General features: G+C 60.9%; 1 protein-coding gene, 1 long non-coding RNA gene and 1 pseudogene across 5 annotated transcripts; 1 reads left to right on the plus strand and 2 right to left on the minus strand.

Moving 5' to 3' along the window:
• Window positions 1-133: 133 nt before the first annotated feature.
• On the minus strand, window positions 134-1908 carry ABHD16B (abhydrolase domain containing 16B). The gene has a single exon (XM_008157134.3). It carries the CDS (start codon window positions 1773-1775, stop codon window positions 366-368), a length of 1410 nt encoding a protein of 469 aa, XP_008155356.1. The 5' UTR covers window positions 1776-1908; the 3' UTR covers window positions 134-365.
• A 118-nt stretch (window positions 1909-2026) lies between these two features.
• On the plus strand, window positions 2027-11408 carry LOC129150874 (uncharacterized). Of its 4 annotated transcripts, none has more exons than XR_008557650.1 (5): window positions 2027-2150; window positions 2424-2507; window positions 3718-3759; window positions 3942-4107; window positions 10423-11408. It is a non-coding gene; the product is annotated as an uncharacterized LOC129150874 (long non-coding RNA). The 4 variants fall into 4 exon arrangements; XR_008557652.1 differs by lacking the exon at window positions 10423-11408 and adding an exon at window positions 7699-7903; XR_008557651.1 differs by lacking the exon at window positions 3718-3759.
• LOC103300297 (DNA-directed RNA polymerase III subunit RPC7-like) lies at window positions 9659-10489 on the minus strand (annotated as a pseudogene).
• Window positions 11409-13561: the final 2153 nt, after the last annotated feature.

Here is a 13561-nt window from a genome sequence, read left to right on the forward strand (position 1 = left end):
GGGGCAACTTGTACAGACCCTTCAACCGCCTCTTCCCTGAGTCACCTGTCCGCAGCACCTCCGAAGGCCCACAGCCCGTGTTCCCACCACCGTTTTGAGGTGTTCAAGGCGCCCATCACACAGCATTGCTATTAATTGGGTCAGGTTAATCTTTGCATTCCCTTTAGGAACTGGGAGCAGACTGAGACATCCACAAGTGTTTGGGGGAAGAAGAGAAAGGGAGCTGGGAAGGCCTTACCCTCTCCCAGAAACCAGTTGGGGTCCCCGGGGCAGGCCAGCTTTACTGGTTGGGGTGTGGGGAGGGGAATGGCTCTGGGGCCCTGAAGATGAGCAAAAGCACCAACGCTAGTTGCCGGGGGCTCAGGCTACAGTCTCCAGGGCAACTGGAAGTCCTCGGGTTCTAGCGGGCTGCAATGAGTCGCTTCCACGTTCTTGAGGTGTTTTCGCGCCAGGAACAGCGCGAGTTGCCGGCGCCTACGCGAGCTCAGGTCCTGACCCACCAGCCACGGGAAGGCGAGGCCTTGCGGTCCCCAGAACTCCTCGTCCTCCTGCTTGTCCTCCCAGTGAGCGCGATAGGAGCGTAGCAGTGCCAGGCACCAGTCGTCATCCACGTGGTAACGCGCATAGAAAGCAGCTTCCTGTGCCAGGCTGCCCGCGCGCAGCCAGCGGGTCACGATGGCGTGGCCCTCGCGCGCCATCACAGCCGGGTAGCGGTGCTGCAGCAGGCGCAGGAGCAGCTCGTTACCGCGGTTGCCCTCCACGTCGCCGGACGGCAGGGGGCGCAGGGGGCCCGAGGTGCTGACCACGTCGTCCAGAGTTCGCCGGAGCAGCAACACCGGCCCGGGGTAGCCGCACAGCTGCTCCGCGACATTGAGGTTGAAGTGTTCACGCACGGTGCGCACCACCAGTCCCTTCCAGCTCTGGGGCATGACCTTCAGGGCCAGAGGCACAAGGTCGTCGAAGGTGGCATCAAGCACCAGAGCCCCCAGCTCCGGGTAGGTCATGGTGGCCCAGGTGGCTGTGAAGCCGCCAATGGACCAGCCATAGATCACCACGTGCGCCGGCGGGAAGCGCAGACGGTGCAGTGCGTACTTGATCACCACGTCCATAGCGTTGGCATCGTGCCGAGGGAACGGCTCGCCGGTGCTGCCCCCGAAGCCCGGGTGGTTCCAGCCCAGCACCGAGTAGCCAGCCTCCAGCGGCGCCGACAGGCAGCCCATCTCATAGAAGCCGGCGTTGCCTTCACAGCAGATGACCAGGCGCAGGCCGCGGCCCTGGCTGCCCGGGTGTTGGCGGCGATCCATGAACATGGTGTCGATCTCGTTGCCATCTCGGGCCACCAGCTTGGCACGCCGGCCGTGGTAGCGCTCCACCAGGCGTTCTTGGCCCTGCTGCAGCAGTGGCAGCAGCGCTCGGGTCATCAGGAACATGGAGCCCGGGTACACGAGCCAGCGGCCCAGCGAGTGGGCCAGCGCGTAGCTGGCCAGCTGGCCGGGCAGCTCTCGGATCTGCTGCAGAAGGCACTGCAGCTGGCTGCGCGACCCGTGCAGCGGCCTCCCCGGCGCGCCCCCGCCCAGCGCGGCATCCTGGAGCAGCCACACGCCAGCCGCAGCCGCCGTGCACGTCAGCGCGCAGTGACTGCTGCCCCCCGCGCGGGCGCCCACGTCATCCCAGCGGAAGTCCACAGGCCAGCTGCGGAAGTTGTAGGTGTAGTTGGCAGTCAGGTAGATCTTGAACACGTGCACCAGCGCCTTCACGAAGCAGACGACACACATGGGCGTCCAGGCAGCTCTGCGGGAACCCTAATGCGCAGTTTCCGGGGCGGGGTCGTGCGGAGAGACCCTGGCCCGGCCCAGCGGGCACTGCAGGGGCTAGCACCGCTCGCTCGGAGCTGTCCTGGGTGGCGCCTCCTCGCCTGTGGTGTCTGCACCAGCCGGCTTTGTGAGTCATGGTTGCTGGGGGGAGGGGCTGCACCCTGTGATGGGCTCACAAAGGGTTCCCAGGCCCTCAAGTGCCGCCCCACCCTTGGGACACAGCACCCTCCCTATCCCCTCCTTGACTATCTCCCCTATCCCTGCTTCACCCACCTCCCACCACTTTGAGCAACACCCCTCCCACCTTTAAACAGAGCCAGGAAATCCCCCCTGGAGGTAAAGGGAGCTGGGGCAGCCCAGCAGCTCTGGGGTCAGGCTGTCTGAGCATTTGCAAAGACAAAGTCTGGAGAAGCGGGGTGGGAGTGGGGGTGGGGGGGTGGAGGGGTAGGTGTCGAGGTTCCCTGCCCAGACCTGTGCTAGATGCCCCCAGCCCTCCCTGTGCACTGACCAGCCCGGGAAATCGGATGCTGCGGCTGGTGGGCCCGCTGAGCAGGGAGGCAGCCCGTGCTCAGGGGTGCGGCCCCCACCCCTCCACACCTTCTCTCTCAGGAAAGGGGCGAATGCAGGTGGAAACCCCCACCTGTTCCGGATCCTCTTTCCAGTGGCGCCAGCACAGGCAGTGACCTTTTCCAGGTGGGCCCTTCCTGGCCAGTGTTCCTCATTTTCAGCCCCTGGCCGAGCCCTCCTCCACCTGAAACCGCCCCCACAAGATGTATCTTCCTCTTTTCTAGAAGGCTTCAGTGGGTTCCCCTTTTTCTCCACCAGAGTGGGCCAGTCCACCAGAGGGTAAAGGTGGCAGGGGAGCCAGGGAAGAGCCAGACAGGGGCCTCATTCAACAGTTGCCTGGACCTGAAACAGGAATTTGGCAAAGCCAGCCAGCCTCCTGCAGCCCAAGAGCCCGGCCTGCCTCAGAGCCCCGAGCCTTCCGGGGAGAGGCTTCCAGGACCAGTAGCCCTGGTTCCCTGTGCGCCTGGGTCGGAGGCACAGCAACCCAGTCGGCCCCCACCACGTTTGGGAAGCAGAGGGGGGCAGGATGGGTCAATGGGCAAGGCAGCTGGGACGGGAGGGTCGACTACCCCTAGGGCAGTGGTCGGCAAACTGCGGCTCGAGAGCCACGAGCCACATGCGGCGCGTCCTAGGGTTTCCAGATAAAATACAGAATACCCAGTTAAATCTGAATTTCAGATAAAGAACAAATACTTTTTGAGTATAAGTATGTCCTAAATATCGCATGGGACATACTGGATATCCTGTTTTTTGGTTGATTTTTGCTCAATCTGGCAACTCTGCCCCCTGCACCCGCCCCCAGCTGGCTGAGGCCCAGATTTCCCAGCTCTGCTTCCAGATTGGGCTGCTTTGCTCATTGGTCAGGGCCTGAGGCCCCAGATAGTGTCTCAGGGCCCACGGGTGCACCTGGGCAAGGGCCCTTTCCTGTTCCTCTGCCCTGCAACCACCTTACCTCTTCACTGGGGCTTGAGGGGCAGTGGGGGGACTGCCCCAAGAGGGAGCCCCCGGGCACCACAGCTGGGTCAAAGGATGGGTGGAGGTGGCGTGGTGATGGGCGGTCCTCCTCCCATTAAATGCCCCCTGGCCCTGTGGTTAGGGGGAGGGTAATCCTCGGGAGGGGGCAGGGGCATTTACTCTCCCAGGAACCTCTTTCATAAACTCCGGTGCCAGGGGAGGCCCAGTGCCGCCCCAGAGGCTCGTTTTGTGAGGCCAGAGGAGTAACCCCAACAGAGCAGAGGGGCTCATTGCCTCCTCAGCCCAACCAACCAGAAGCGGGGGATCCTGGAGCATCGCCCACAGTGTGTGGGATGTACCACATTTTGTTTTGATCCCCCAGAAGCCTTGTCCTCCTGGGGCAATCTCCCTGCTGGCTTTCTCAGTTAAGTCCATCTGCCCTTGGTTCCCTGGAAGAGCAGGGTGGGGGAGGTGGGGAGGTGGGGGAGATGGGAAGGTGGGGGAGGTGGGGGGTTGGATTCTGAGGGGCAGAAGTCAGCAGGCTGGAGCGCTGGCCCCCTGGAACCCTTGCCCTGTGTCTGGCCTGACCCCTGACCGGCCCCCCAGCCCCACCCCCAACCCATACCATGGGAGCCTGAGTGCCCAGAACCACCAGCTGTTGGACAGGAAGCATGTGACAGGAACGGAGCCCTCCTCCCGCGGTCCCCTCCAGAAGAGCCTCCAGACTGGACCAGCTGCAGTGACCTCTTGTGCCCCCATCTGCTCCGGGAAGGTGAGGCTATGTCCCCCATTGTCAGTTCTCAGGCAACCCTCCACCCCCCACCCCCAGGGTCCGCAGGCAGACACCTAAGTATGCACCCACCCCCACAGAGCCTGCTGGTCTCCATGACCTCTGGCCTTCCCCACCCTCCCTCCAGGCCAGCTCTGCTCAGTCTCTCTGGAGGCCCCAATTTATGCTGCAGGCTGCAAAGCAGACCTTGGAGAAGGAATGGAGAGAGAGAAAACCAGTCCTAGAGGCTGGAGGGGCTGGGGCAGGGTCAGAGCCCCTGGCAGAGGGGGTCTGACCACAGCGGCCCGGGCTCCAGGAGCAGGGCCCAGGGCTTGGGACGGGAGCTGAGCCTGCACAAACGCCTCTGCTCAGGAAATGGGGAGCTGGGGAGCTGGGGGCTGGCGCAGAGCCTGAGGACAGGAGGGGACGCTTCCTGGCGGATGTGGGGTCAGAGAAGGGGCGGAAATGGCCACGACAGCTGCTGAACATCTGGAATCACAGAATTACCGGGCGCCCTCAAGGATGTTGGGCTGGTGGGGGAGTGGTAGGTGCCCAGGCCCTTTTATTCCTGCCTCTCTGCAGGCCGGGCTCAGTCTCTCCTCACACTGCAGCCATCGTCGGGGTCAAGTCCGCACGGGGGTCAAGAGCCCTGCAGCTGGTCTGACGGGGGCTGAGTTCCCTGGGCTCCGTCCCCTGGGCAGTGCAGTCTGCACCGTTTTCATAGACTCCAGTGCCCCCTGGAGTTGTGCAGGTCATGGCCCCGCTCCTGGGATGGTCCCTAGAACCCCATGTATGAACTGGGAAGGGTCACTGCCACACCTGGCTGGGCACCCTCACAGCCGAGCCTTCTCCCTTCTGCCACTGTGACACCCAGCACAGGTTTGGTGGATGGTGAGTGCTTAATTCTTGTTTCGGGCTTCAACATGCAGTGAGACAGTATACATTAGCGGTCCTTCCTCCGGCCCCACCTGGTGCCCAGAAATATCCTGGGTGTGCCCTGTCACACCTTCCCTTTTGCTTACAAACATCACAACACACAGTCCTGGCCAGGATGGTAATTTTATAATTTTCACCTGGTGCCTGCCTGAAGGGAAGGGGTGTGAGCTTCAGGCCAGGAGATCTGGTGGGATTGCTTGTCCAAAAGCTCGTGCTGGCCTGAGTCCTGCGTGGGTGCTGGTCCAGCACCAGACGGCTCCGCTGGTGCTTTTTGTACCTGTTGTCCATGGTTGAATGAATGTTGACTGATCCCGACCCGCTGACAAGGCCGGCACCAGAAGCCCTTCCCACGGCAGGCGATCCGCCCCACTTTTTGCTCTCTGCCCCTTGAGACCCCCTCACCTGTGCGACCGCGCCAGGCGCCGGGTGGTGGCCGGATAGAAACCACGGCCTGGATCTCAGACAGCAGCCCTGGCTCTGGTGTGGAGAGGGGTGAGAGGAAGCGATGGGCGCACGGAAAGGGTGGGCGCCCCTCCGCCAGAAAGTCCGGTCTCGGGGTCCGCCGCGTGGCCTCGCCAGTGTGGGCTCCAAACACCCGCGCTGGGGAGGGAAGGGGCGCCGTCCAGGGTCCAGACAGGCGCCCCGCCCGCGTTCCCGAAGGAGCCTCTCCTGGCAGCCCTGACCCCACGGGCGGGGGCGCAGGCAGGGGCGCACCTTTCCTGGTTCCTCCAAGTGGGGAACCATCCACATTCTCCAGGTGGTGCGGCCGCGTGGAAGGTGGAAGGTGTCGCCGGAAGGGCAGATCGCACGGCGGCCCTGGGAGACTGGAGGGGCGGCCTGGAGCCCCAGCCCAGGGGACGGGGCGGGCATTTCTGCGTAGCCCCGCCCAGTACCCGGTCGGCCGTCACCCCGAAAGGGGAAAGCGGTGGGTGGGGGTCTCGCGGGGCCGGTGTGGGGGGAGGGGGTGACCTCCAGGCCTGCCTGCCCGGGCGCGGTCTCACCGGCCGGGCTGCGTGGGCTGAGAGCTGCCTTGCGCAGGGCTTTAGGCTCAGGAGTGGGGCTCCTTCCTGACCCTGCATCGGGGGAGCCCGGGGCCCTGCGGCCGCGCAGAGTGGATGGGGGCGGGGCTGGAGCCTGGGGTGAGGGGAGAGTGGACTCTGCGAGGCCCCCGCGGACCTCGGATGGGGACAGGACTGAGGGCCAGACCCCCTCTGCCCTGCGGGGACCACAGCTGGAGGGGCCACTGTCCTTGGACCCCACCGCCGGCACCGCCCGAACTTGCGCCGAGCGGATCTAGGTTACAGCCGTCGCGGCGGCTCCTAAGCCTCCTGCACAGATTAAAAACGGCAACTGTCCCGGAGCCGACCCCAGGGGACCCTGAGAGCTCCCTCCCGCCCCCGGCTCACAGGCTCTCTCTGTTCTCAGCGTCGGCTGAACTCTGGGCGGCTGCTCTAAGCCCTGCGCACCCCCCACCCCACCCCCCGTCCCTGGGGATCTGGCGGGAGGTCAAGCCCACCTCCGCGGTGGGTGGGAGCCGGGGTCACTCCAGGGCGGGCCCAGACAGGCAAGCCCTTCTTTCCTCTGTCCCCGCCCCTCCCGGCTGCCCCAGGTCTTAAGGCAAAAGAGAGAGAAGGGAAGAGGTGAAGGGAAGAAAAGGAAGCCTCACCCCAGCCACGGACCTGTGGGCCAGGAGGGGTGCCCCACCTTGGCTCCTGTGGTTTCTCTAATGGGGGTGCACTCCGGGGTGACCCCACGTGGACCCTACATCATGCAGATGGGAAAACATCACCACCCCATAGGGCCCCTGCACCGGGACAGGCTCTGGGACCTGGGGAGGATCGGGGCTTTTGGCCTGAGGCCACCCAGGAAGGCCGTGAGGGGGCGGAGGAAGGAAGGAGAGAGCCCATTATGCCCCCCAGGCCTCCACCCTGCCGAGACCCGCGCTGACCGCAGGGCTGCCCACCCTGGCTGCTTTGAAGCTGCCGGAGCCGGCTCAGCTGCCAGGGGCTCGTGCTCACCGCCCCTCTGCTGGCTGCGTGGGAGCTGAGGAGTGACCACAGGCCCCGGCGGTCTTTGAAGTGCAGGGGTGAGGCTGCAGGAAGTGGGCAGTAGCCCACCCAGGCCCTGGGCACACCCCACAGGAGGCCTTGTGCTCACCACCTTGGCTGCCCAGGTGTGTAGGGGGTGGGGACTTGAGTGGGAGAAAGGAAGGAAGGGGCTGCCAGGCGGCTGTCTCCGCGCCTGGGGGCCCACCCCCAGCCCCCCTTTTGCCCAGGCTCCTGCGGATGAGGCAGTGGGGCCAGGATTTGGTCCCTCTCCCTCAGCTAAAAATAGCAGGCCTGGGCTGTGTGGAAAGCCCCGGTCGGTGGGGGAGGAAGCAGCAGGGCCTCTGCCCGGGGTGGGGAGGAGGGAGGCCAGGCAGGAAATGCCCTTGCCCTGCCCACTCCCCAGCAAAGTCTGGGGTCAGCGGGCACAGTCCCCTGGAAAGTCCCAGGGGTGCCTTGGGACCTGCACAGGGCAGGAACCTCCTGATCCCTCAGGCTGGTCTGCCACGGACACAGGAGGGCGGATGAAGGGAGTGCTTTCTCCCTCCATCATTCCCTGCACAGATGACCTGAACTGTCTGACCCTCCATCTCTCCCTTTGCCATCCCAACAGGAGTCACTCAGCACAGTCACTGAAGCCTGCGGTGCGGGGCCAGGGCCAGGCTGAGCCCCCAGTGCCTGTCCCTCCCCAGGGTGCTTGCTGAGCATAAGCAGGGTCTTACTCAAGGGAGGGCTTTTCAGGGAACAAACCCAGTACCTCATCCTGGAGGCGGGAGCACAGGAGGGGCCAGTAGCTGAGAACTGAAAGATGGGTAGGAATTCGGCCTTAAATTAGATTGTGGAGGGGGCCTGGCCCTGGGGGAGGCCCTGGCGATGAAGGAACTTGGCTTCTTGGAGGAATAAGAGCCAGGCTGGTGTGGCTGGAACCTGGGGCAGTAAGGGGGTGGGCAGGAATGAGGCTGCAGATGGGGGCAGATCGGGTAAGGCTTTGTAGATGGGTGAGCAAGTTGAAAGAAAGCCACTTCTCAGAAACCACTGAAAGACTTTTAGCAAGAAAGTTCCAGACTCACGTTTGCATTTCAGAGAAATCGCTGCCTGTGGGGGGTGCGTTAGGCTGGAGGGGAGGCTCCAGAGGCAGGAGAGCTGTGTTCCAGGATGTGGGCGCAGGCACTGCAGAGTGGCCCCTGGAGGAACATGGGGGACCGGGGGTGTCGAGGGTCCACTCCAGGCTAGGCTTTCTGGTGGCACTAGTCTTCCTGGGGTGACTTTCCCGACAGTGAGCAGTGGCTTAGGTATTGGCAAGGAGAAAGTGGGTGGTTGGGGTTTCTCCAAGTGATGCCATGAGAGGGCAGAAATGCTCATACTTCCTGTATTTTTGAAAGAAAAAAAATGAAATCTAAACTGGGTAAGAAGGAAGCCAAAGAGAGGGGAAGGCTGCGTGTTTGGGAGAAAGAGGGTTGTTCCTGGAGTCGGGGTTTGGTGAGGTGCCGCAGCTCTGGGCAAGCTGAGGGCTGTGGCCTCGGAGGGAGATGTGGGTTTTCAGGACAGCTCGCCCGAGAGGTGGCGGAGTGGGTGGCTGCATGTCTCTGAGGTGAAGAGGTGAGACATTTGAGGAGGGATCCATGTGATGTCTCCCCGTGAATCCAGAATGTTGGTAAGGCAGGGTGGTGAGCAGCCAGGAAAAGTCCTGGGCAAGCGCCTGGGGAAACTGAGACCGGAAAGTTAAACAAGGCCCCACAGTTCGGGAACTTGCAGCCAGCCTGTGACTCAAAAGACCTCTTCCCCACCAAGGGCACTTGAAAGCAGATGGTGTACACCCTCCTGCCTAACCTGAGAATACCTAGCTCAGCCACCCAGCCTGGGAAACAGAGAACAAACAGCCAATGAATGCCATTCTGCCAGCTAAGCCCAAGGACAGGTGAAGTCCGGCCAGACACTCCAGAAGCATTTGGATGGTATCACTTGAGGGGAGAATGCTAGGCCGGATGGACAGCTGCTAGGGCAGGAGGAGGGGAAGGGGAAAAAAAGGGGGAGTTTATCTCACCCACTGAACAAAGAAGTCAGCAGTCTTAGGACTTGCCACAGTAAAATCACCAGATGTTCTCATCAATTCTGGGGAAAGCTGCAACAATCTAAAAGGGGGACCTTGAAACCTATAGGGATCAGAAGTACAGAACCCTTGAACCCCTACCAGGCAGGGCACTCAGACTAGCCGAGTTGCTGGCTTGTGCTTTATGCTGAGTGTATTTTTTTTTTTTTGACAGATAAAAAAATGTTTTTAAAAATATAAAACTGGCCTTACTCCTAACTGCTCCCACCCCCAATTGTCTCCACAAAGAACTATAAAAAGCGGGCAAGGGCATGTGTACAGCGGTCTCCGTCTAACAGTTCCAGTTCTTCTTTTGACCTCCTTTCTCCCTGTCATACAAGTAGACATCGGTCCTCTGCCCTTTCGCCAAGATCTCAGAAGTGATGCCGGGTAGAGGGAGGGAGGGTAGAAAAGGGCTGTCTGTCGCCATTCTCCGTTTCCGTTCCTACAGCCCGAACAGGCTATCTGGACACTGAGCAAATGATTTGCTGTCCACAAAACCAAGTAATAGGGACGGCGACTCTGTATCCCGAGTCAGAAAGATAGGAAGGTCCGGGTACTGTTTAGGGTCCCTATTCAGTGGACAGCCTCATCCCTGTTGTCATCACTGTCCACCCCAAGTCCTCTCCATTGTCAAAATATGACATGTCATCAGCGCCCTCTCCGAGTTCTTCATCGGGCTCCTCCTCCTCTTCCTTCTCTTTCTCCTCATCTTCCTCTGAAGTTACTTCTTCCTCCTCCTTCTCCAGGGTCTCTAGTTTCTGTATTGTCTCCTCTTTATCTTCTATGGTCTTGGGGGTCTCCTTGGAAGTAGAATGGTGGTCCGCTCCTTCTGTAGCTTCCACACTCGGATCCTTAGCTCCTAGGGTAGACATCGCCAATCAGGGTCCAGTCGATGGCACTGTCAGCTGGCCCTGACATCTGACATTTGCCTGAGTAGCGCTCCCCGTTCTCTTGGGGACAGCTGGCCGGGTGAAGTGGGGAGCTGCCTCGTGGCCCCTTGCAGCTCCTGCTTCAGCGCTAGGACACACTCCCCTTCTTCCCCGAGGGCAGAGGCACTGGCAGAACTCCGGGGGGAGGGGGAGGAGTGGAGAAGGCTGCAGTGTAGGGGCATCCCCCTTCCCAATGCCCACAGCCTCCATGTTGAAGGTCAACTGGCCGTGGCCCCGCCCCCGCCCCGCTGGCCCTGGTGGAAGAGGCCTGGGCATTCAGAGATCCAATGAGAAACCCCTGCCGCCCCTCCCCCAGGCGAAGCCGAGGCCTCAGCCAACCTGGAATCTGCTGAGTGTATCCTTAATAAATTCGCTCGCTCTGCTTCAACACTGCTTTCTATCACTCATCTGAATTCTTTCTCGTGGGTGTGACAAGAGCCAAGGAGGGGAGGAGCGCTCTGACTCGGGCAGCTCTCCGGTAACGTTGGTACCTGCAGTCTCCAAAAGGGCACCTCCCAGCCTTCACCATTGCAGAGGCCCCTGTCCATCGCACAACAGCGACCCAGCAGCTCATCGCCGCGCCACCTCCAGCTCCGTCGTCACTTCCCATCAGTACCGCCCAAGTCCACCACCAGAGGCACCGCCATCCTTCACTCAGTCACCAGTGGCCGGATATCTGTCAAGAATATATCTCCAAAAAGAGAAAAAGAAAAGAATGTATCTCCTTGAGGAATCGTGTTGGGCTGTTGTCATAGCAACAAGCAATACAGGTGAGGACCCTACCCCATACAGTCTGGTGGGGCAGACCGAAGACAAACACGTAAAAAGATTTAGAAAACAAGAAGCACAATGGATGACCCAGCAACCCCACTGCTAGGATTTAACCTGCCCCAGCGGCTTGAGCCATGATGGCTCCGGGTGGGAGACACCAGATGTGCGTCCCCGGCGAATGGACTGGCAGGTTGGGGGCCAGCTACACAACGAAAAGAAAGGGGCAAACTACTTACAGAGAAAGAACTGCAAAAGCATTGGGGTGACCAGGTGCTGTGTGACTTCCTTCATGGAAGTCCCAGAAAACACACCCTGTGCCAGCACATCTGGGGTGGCAGGGCCCAGAGCATGAACGCCAAGGCTCTGCAGCTTTTTGAGGTGATAGGAGTGTTCTGTGTCACAAGAGGGGTCATTACATAACTTATACATTTGTCAAAACTCATCAAATTGTGTGTTTGAAATTGGTGAATTCATTGTATGTAAATTATACTTCAACAAAGCTTGATTTTTTTTTTAAGACATGGTTTTATTTATTTATTTTTAAATATATTGTATTGATTTTTTACAGAGAGGAAGGGAGAGGGATAGAGAGCTAGAAACATCGATGAGAGAGAAACATTGACCAGCTGCCTCCTGCACACCCCCCACCGGGGATGTGCCCGCAACCAATGTACATGCCCTTGACCGGAATCGAACCCGGGACCCTTCAGTCCACAGACCGACGCTCTATCCACTGAGCCAAACCAGTCTCGGCCAAAGCTTGATTTAAAAAAAAATACATTTTATTGATTTTTTACAGAGAGGAAGAGAGAGGGATAGAGAGTTAGAAACATTGATGAGAGAGAAACATTGATCAGCTGCCTCCTGCATGCCCCCTACTGGGGATGTGCCCGCAACCAATGTACATGCCCTTGACCGGAATTGGGCCTGGGACCCTTGAGTCTGCAGGCCGACGCTCTATCCACTGAGCCAAACCGGTTTCGGTGACAAAGCTTGATTTTTAAGAAGACATAAAGACTGGGAGGAACCATAAAAAACATGAGGAGGGAGGTGACGGGGAGGGGATGGGGCTGGGAGGGGTGGGGCTGGGAGGGGTGGGGCTGGGTTTGGGTGGGCGCCCGGGAGTGGACTTGATGGGCTGTGTGGTGACTATGCTCACCATCCCCTCTGGTGATTTTAACCTTAGGTGAACAGAGGCCCATCCAGGCCCGGGCTGTGTGCGGAGGTAGCTCACTTTTTTGGCTGCTTTTCGGCGAGACTGCGCTTCCTGCGCAGGTCACGAGAAGGGGTCAGCAGAAGCTTCAGCAAAGGACCAGCGGGCACTGTGTTGGCCATGAGACCGGTGTGGGAGGAGGGAGGGGCTCTTCAGTCTCCCCGAGCACACAGGGTGCTCTCTGGTCTGGAGCTGGCAGGCCCCAGCCGAGGGCCTGGCTGCCCGGATGTGGCCACCGCAGGAAGTCTCTGACTGCAGCCTCCAAGCACCTCCTGGACCCTCGCTCCCAGACCAGTGAGCACATGGTCAGCTAGTCCCAGCCGGTGGTGCCGGCCCAGGAGAGGCAGGCTCTGTGGCTCTCCGCAGGGGAGGTGCAGGAGCAGGGGTCCCCGTGGCCTTCACCCCTGCTAGACTGGCCCTGGGTTCCTGTTCTGGGCAAGGAGGGCCAAGGCCAGGCTGAGGCCTCCCCCCTGGAGCAGGGAGCCCAGGGTTCACCAGAGGAGCGGGCTCCCAAGTGGGAGGTAAAGGCACACCTCTGCGTGCAGGTTCCCCGCACGGTGTGACCGTGTCTCCTGCTCTCCAAGGATGTCCCGGGGCTGGTGCCACCGGCATGAGTGTGTGGGTGCTCCACACCCTGGCTGGCCAAGGTGGGGCCTCGGGGGGTCAGGGTATCTCATTGGTACTGGCTTTGCTGTCCTCCAAGTCACTGCTCAGAGTCACTTGGACTGGCTTGGGGGCTGGTCCATCTTGGAAGTGGCAAGCCCCAGGCCCCATTGACCTTTTCCCCCTGTGGCCTTGACTGGGGCTGGAACCTCCGGCCTGGCGTCCTGTGTCCTGCCAAGAGGATGTCCTGTCCTCCAGGCCGGCTCCCCACCCTCCTCCATCCCCGGGGCCTCCAGGGTGGACGTGCGGGTGTGGGTGTGGGTGTGGAGGGGAGTTGGACGTCAGCCGGCCGCCCTCACCACTGGGTCCTGAGCCCTCCCTCTCCGCCCCTGCAGCTCTCTCCACCCCCTGGGCCCGGATGCAGGGGACAGAGGCCCCAGCCCAGCACCTGGGGTTTTTCCAGGGCAGTGGGGTGGGGGCTAGCTGCTCCACCAAACAAAGGCTAGGGGAGGAGAGGGGAAGTGGGGCGCAGGGAAAGGAAGGGCTGAGCATGCCCGGAGGCACCTCTCCACAAACTGCCTCCCCGTCTCTCCCTGGGTTTCCAGTCCTGAGCCTGTGGGTGAGCATGTGAGGGAGAGGGGTGGGATTCAGTTCAGCTCTAGCCCTGCCCCTCATCATGGGGGTCTTAGGTGGGAAGGGAGCTGAGGGACCCCCACATGGGCTTCAGGGAAATTGCACTGGTTCTTGGGGAGCAGGACCGAGGGGGCTGAGTACCTCCACCTCTGGGCCCTTCCCCACATCAGTCTTTGAATGTGACCTGAGGGTCCTCCATACCACCCAGCTGGTGGTCTTTGGCCTCTGTGGGTGT

The sequence above is a fragment of the Eptesicus fuscus genome, chromosome 12, assembly GCF_027574615.1.
Source record: "Eptesicus fuscus isolate TK198812 chromosome 12, DD_ASM_mEF_20220401, whole genome shotgun sequence".
Taxonomy (NCBI): Eukaryota; Metazoa; Chordata; class Mammalia; order Chiroptera; family Vespertilionidae; genus Eptesicus; species Eptesicus fuscus.

Coding starts and splice junctions, on each gene's coding strand:
- ABHD16B (XM_008157134.3), bottom strand. CDS start 1,775: ATGTGTGTCGTCTGCTTCGTGAAGGCGCTGGTGCACGTGTTCAAGATC.